The sequence below is a fragment of the Serpula lacrymans genome (assembly GCF_000218685.1).
Source record: "Serpula lacrymans var. lacrymans S7.9 unplaced genomic scaffold SERLAscaffold_3, whole genome shotgun sequence".
Taxonomy (NCBI): domain Eukaryota; kingdom Fungi; phylum Basidiomycota; class Agaricomycetes; order Boletales; family Serpulaceae; genus Serpula; species Serpula lacrymans.
The window spans coordinates 1,107,926-1,113,708 of NW_006763292.1; the positions used below are offsets into that span (position 1 = coordinate 1,107,926).

The window sequence follows — 5,783 nt, forward strand, 5'->3', positions numbered from 1 at the left end:
ATCTGAAAGCAACCAGGGACATGGAACTACAATATGATGGCACAGATGTCTCCAGATTGAGCAATGCTGGACAACACCTTGCATGGCTTCGGACATTTTTTGAAGAAAATTGGACATGCTCAAAATGGACCTACAACACTGCACTGTGACAATCAAGCAGCTATCATTCTTACACGAGATCCACAGTTCTGTGCTCGCACAAAACACATTCAACGGAGATATCATTTTATCCAAGATGACTTAGTATCAAAGGGAGAGGCAGTGATCAGATATGTTCCTACAGGAGATATGGTTGCAGACATTCTCACTAAACCCCTCACTCATGAAAAACACTGGGAATTTCTTAAAGCTATGAGACTATGGCTGCACTCGAGTGGGAGTGACAAAACTGGATAAACCCAGCCTCTGCTAGCAGCCATTGTTCTCCATGGAGCATAAGGAACAACATCTACTGTGATGAAGGTATATCTACCACAGCGACAAAAATATCCCAAGCACTTGAAAGTGTAATCTGTGGGTACTTTAGCTCAGCTAGCACATTATCCGCCATTGCTGTAAACTCAGCATCAACAAAACAGAATGCTTTTTCTCGGTAATCCTGACCACCAAGGTTGTCTCATAGTTGTTTTACCAGGTCTGGATTGACAGTGACTGAGCAATCCTTTGCAGTAACTTGAACAGAGTCCGGTGCAAGCCACATGTGTCGTGATGATGTTCCACTTGGCAGGAGCTTTTTTTTTACATATTAGGCTCAACTGAGTGCGAGTGAACAATGGACTTCCGGCTATTCCTACATGATAGACTACCCCTATTGTGAGGTATTGACGTAATAGAAGTGACGTCACGATACCATCCAGTATATTCATTACCTTTTTGGATATCACGGACGTTCAAAATGAAGGCGTGTTTCGTTCAATATATAAAGCGCGTTACTCACCCACCCTCGTTTTTAGAACCCACTCCTGACTCATCGCGACAGCCTCTCCGAAAGGAAAGAGCCCCATATATAAAAGGTCTGTCCCATCTGCATTCTTTCAGTCCACTGGCCTCCCTCTTATCCACTATGCAAACCGACTATTTCCCCTCGTCTGTCGCTGATCATGAAAAGTTATCAGCTTCAATGGCTGCTGCCCCAGCTGAAAACCCCAACGGCAATGCAGGCCGCGACTTATCAACAGCTCACGTCCAAGGTGCTCCTGCCATGTCCGGTGCACCATCTCGTGTCACATTGCACCTAGGCCATTTGCCAAGTAAGAAGGATATAAAAGTTCCTTGGCCGCGGACACCATCCAGGGTACGTTTCTTTTTCATTGTAACTCGCTCCCTTCCACAACAACTCGCATATAATTCACTATACAGGTTGATCCCAACAATCCTCCGTGGCCCGCTTATCGCGGGTACCACGAATACTCGTTTGCACATGCCACAATGGGTGTTCGCCTCCCGACCATCCTAGGCAAGGCCATAGATGACGCCTCACGCACTCTTAATGAGCAGTCAGCGGAAGATAAGATTGTTGACCTCGTGCAGTGTATCGAGCGCATGGATAACCTCATGTCTGACCTTAGTGGAAATGCGAAATTAAGGCCAATCATAGATGATGGCGAAGGTGACGTTGCCCTGTGGAACAAGGAAATAGCGAAATATTTCCAGGGTCGGTGATCACTTTACGTTCAGGTGGAAATAAAACACTAATATCTTCGCTAGGGAAGGATTTTATGAATGCACCTTGGTTGTTTGCGGAGGCATACAAATACCGTCGACTCCATGAGTGCTTCAGTGTTAGTAAGTACTGGAGTGATTATGATGTATTCTATCGTCAAAAAGTTCGTTTTTCTTCGTGACAAATTAGCATATATTCTCACCTAATTTCTGTAGTGTGACACATTTTCGCGCTCTTCTGATGCTGTATTTGAGCTTTCGATGCGTTTTGCCGAGCCTTTTCAGCAAACTAAAAATGTTTCAGATGAAGAAAAAACGGAAACAGAGCGTTTAATGTTTCTGGAGCTCACGCAAGGTGTGTTCTTGATCTTTTTATTCAATTTGACGCTTCAATATGATAACCATTCTCCTATGTAGTGTGCCTATGGGGAAATTCAACCGATCTCTCGCTCCTGATCAACATGACGGAAGAGCAGATAAAGTTGCTGCAATCGACAGGCGGGGATCACCTTGCTGCTACAGAAAAAAATATTCTGGGAAACCACCTCAATAAACTTTGGGACACTGTGAAAACCCTCCGTGAAAAGACTGGTGGAAGGGTCGATTTTGTCCTCGACAATGCTGGGTTCGAGTTGTACTGCGACTGTGTTTACGGTGTGTAAATCTTTTGATGCTACTCCCAGACGACCATTGTCCGGGACTGATCACAATTTCGAAAGCGGACTTTTTGATTCAAAGTGGCCTAGCGAAACAAATCAGATTTCATGGGAAGCGTTATCCGTGGTTCGTTTCGGATGTAACAAAGAAAGACTGGGAATGGCTGCTCAACACGATAGTGTACGGACATCTCTTTCCAGAAACTTCTGAAGCAGAGAGAGAGTCATTAAGAAGCCTTGGGGCCCGTTGGAAGGTGCCTGTCTTCGTTAATGCTTTGATCGCTGAACCTTATTCCATGTAGCAATATGAAAATGACGGTAGGTGGGTATATGAACAGCACCCGTTTTGGTGTACTGGGTACACCTTCTGGGATTTGCACAGCGAAGCACCAGATCTTTTCCTGCATCTCTCGCGTTCAGATCTTGTCATTTTTAAAGGCGACTTGAATCACCGCAAATTAACTTACGATTGTGCTGCCCCCGCAAGTACACCATTTGAGATCGCGATCGGCCCAATGGCAAGCGCGGCGGGTGCACCTAAAGTGTGCAGCCTGAGAACAATCAAGAGTGACGTCGTCGTTGGCCTGGGAGATACTGGAGATGAAATAGCGGAAAAACTAGACAAAGAAGAGCCCGGCTGGAAAATTAGTGGGAAATACGTGCGTGCTCTTCATGGATTGGGTATGCACGAGAATATTGACATAATAATTGTACAGGCTATTGTCCTTCTTTCACATGGCCGTCCAGGGGAAAATGTGCGCTTTGCTTAATGGGTATCGTTGCCGTTGTGTACTTCAAACTCACATCGCCCCTATTATTGTGTGGGAGATCACTTCACCCCTTTTCACCGTAGAGGGACATCATCGAATGGACTATCTTTTTAATCGCCATATCATGCCAACCATTCCTTCTTTGGCTACTTTTGCAAAGTGTTAGCGTATTTCATGGCTTTTATTAGTATCCTTCTCCAACTCTTTTTATGGTTGTTTTGCATTACTATATTACTGTAGAGTTATAAAGTTAGTTTGTCACATGTGAGGTTATGAGAAGACTAAAAGGTCTGAGTATATAATGTAAATATGAAGATATAATGTGAGCTGTGACAAAACTGGATAAACCCGGTCTCTGCCGAAGCAGCCATTGTTCTCCATGGAGCATAGCCACCACTCCATGGAGTAACCATTGTTCTTCTAGGGGCACAATTGTACTCCTAGGAGTCATTATACTGTAGCAAGTAGCACCTCCAACTATAAGTAGTAGGGGGTTTAGTATAGGAATACCTCAGTCGTTTGTATAGCCTCTTGGGCAGCCTTCTATTCATTCCAGCAACTCACCAAAATGTCCTGGGATGGGACATCACCTATCCAGGACCACATTGCAAAAATCCAGACAATTGATTCACACCTCTCTGGAATGAAACTAGGAGTTGATACCAAACTTATTGCCTTCACTCTTCTCCAATCTCTCCCATGCACTGCGGAATGGCAAATATTTTAGTCATCGGTAATCAACACGATTGAAGAAAATAAACTTACCTTTGATGCAGTTGAGATCCGGATCACTGCAGAAGTTGCACAACAGTCAGGGAAGGCCCCTGGAGGTTCTGAATCAGCACTCAAATCCGAGGAGAAATGGTGTAACTTCCACAAAGCCAAATCACACAACACCTCGGAGTGTCAAACACTTCAGTCAGTTAAAAAAGGTCAAAGGAAGAAGAAAAAGGAAAGACACAAGGATAAAGGAAAAGAGAAGGAAAAGGCAAATATGGCGGAGCAATCATCTGGATCTGACTCCAAGGAGGAACAGAGTCATATTGCATTGGAACATGTACATATTTCCAAGCCCCTTGCTAAACGCATTCAAGCTTACCTTGTGTCGGAACCCAATAAGACCAAAACAACAATCATCATTGACTCCGGAGCAACATCCCACATGGTCCCTCACCGCTCCTGGTTTGAGCCAGGAACATACCATGTTCTGCATCCTCCGAGGACAATCAGTTTTGGGGATGAATCCTCTGTAAATGCTATTGGCATTGGAACAGTAATCCTACAAGCAACTGTTGGCAAAAAGGACTACAATATTGCACTGTCAAATGTCTTACTTGTGCCAAACTTCACGTTAGCACTTGTCTCTGTGCACAAATTGTCCAAAACGGGGTTATCAACACTTTTTCCAGCAGGGTCAAATGCTTGTGAAGTTCGGAAAAAGGAGGAACTTATCCTCACTGCGTTACACAAGCGAGGACTTTATCACATCCAAGCAAAACCCGAAATCAACCCGGAGTCAGCTTTTGCAGCAGTAGATGTAAATTTATTGCACAGGAGAATGGGACACATTGGAATGGACCGCTTGCAACGAATGGTTACAAAAAGACAGCTCCAGGACATAGACACCCTTACCGGAACCCCGGAGTTTTGTGAACCTTGTGCTTTAGGAAAGATGAAGAAATTACCTTTCAAGTCCACTGGAGGAAACCGAGCCAAGTGCTCCATACAAATTGTGCACACAGATGTTGGAGGACCAATCAAACCAACTTCCAGGGAGGGTTTTCGGTACTGGATTATCATTGTAGATGATTTCTCCAAATTTCTATGGATATCTTTCCTAAAACATAAAAGTGAAGCACTGGAACGATACAAGCAATGGAAAGAAGATGTCCAAACATTCTTCCGGACTCATTTGGGAGAAGAAAACTTCACTCCACTATACACAGAATTCCTCCGGAGCGATGGGGGAGGAGAACATACTGGCAATGCATTCAAAAATCAACTCCGACGAGATGGTGTCATCCAAGAAACTACAGCTGCAGATACTCCGGAACAAAATGGCATTGCAGAACGCATGAATCAGACATTGGCTACATTAGCAACCACTATGCTCCATGATTCCAGTCATTTTGGGTAGATGCCATGCAAACAGCTGCATATATCACAGCATGCAGCCCAGCATCAGGACTCCATGGAAAGACCCCATATGAAATACTGTTTAAAAGGAGAGTTGATCCAACTTTGTTTCGCCCTTTAGGATGCCAAACATATGCCTTGATTCCGAAAGACAAAAGGCAAGGGAAGTTTTACTCCAAGGGGTGCAAAGCCATAATGATTGGCTACACACATGGAAAGCAAGCCTACAAACTCCTAGACACTGAAAAACGGACTGTGTTTTCCAGTCGGCATGTCATATTCAATGAATCCGGAAAGGTACAAAAGGATGACACTGCTCCCTGAAACACAGACACTAGCACAGATCAGTGGGAGGGACTCATTCCAGAGAATGCTCACTATCCAGACCAAAAATCATTGGAGGATGATCCTGACCCTTGGATCCAAGATCCAAATGAATTGCAAATGGAACCACATCTCCAAGGAGATATTCCACAAGCAACGGAACCATATCAGCATGAAGATGTTCCGAGAGCAGTAGGGCAATACCTCCGTGGAGAGCTAAGACACCCTCCACAAC

The 5,783-nt window shown here is 44.5% G+C and overlaps 1 protein-coding gene across 1 annotated transcript; it reads left to right on the plus strand.

Moving 5' to 3' along the window:
* Positions 1 to 1,201: 1,201 nt before the first annotated feature.
* On the plus strand, positions 1,202 to 3,088 carry SERLADRAFT_366091 (uncharacterized protein; the record flags this gene model as incomplete). The annotated part of the gene is made up of 8 exons (XM_007314462.1): positions 1,202 to 1,294; positions 1,360 to 1,654; positions 1,708 to 1,826; positions 1,879 to 2,017; positions 2,080 to 2,316; positions 2,382 to 2,572; positions 2,621 to 2,977; positions 3,035 to 3,088. 8 exons carry the CDS (start codon positions 1,202 to 1,204, stop codon positions 3,086 to 3,088), a joined length of 1,485 nt encoding a protein of 494 aa, XP_007314524.1.
* Positions 3,089 to 5,783: the final 2,695 nt, after the last annotated feature.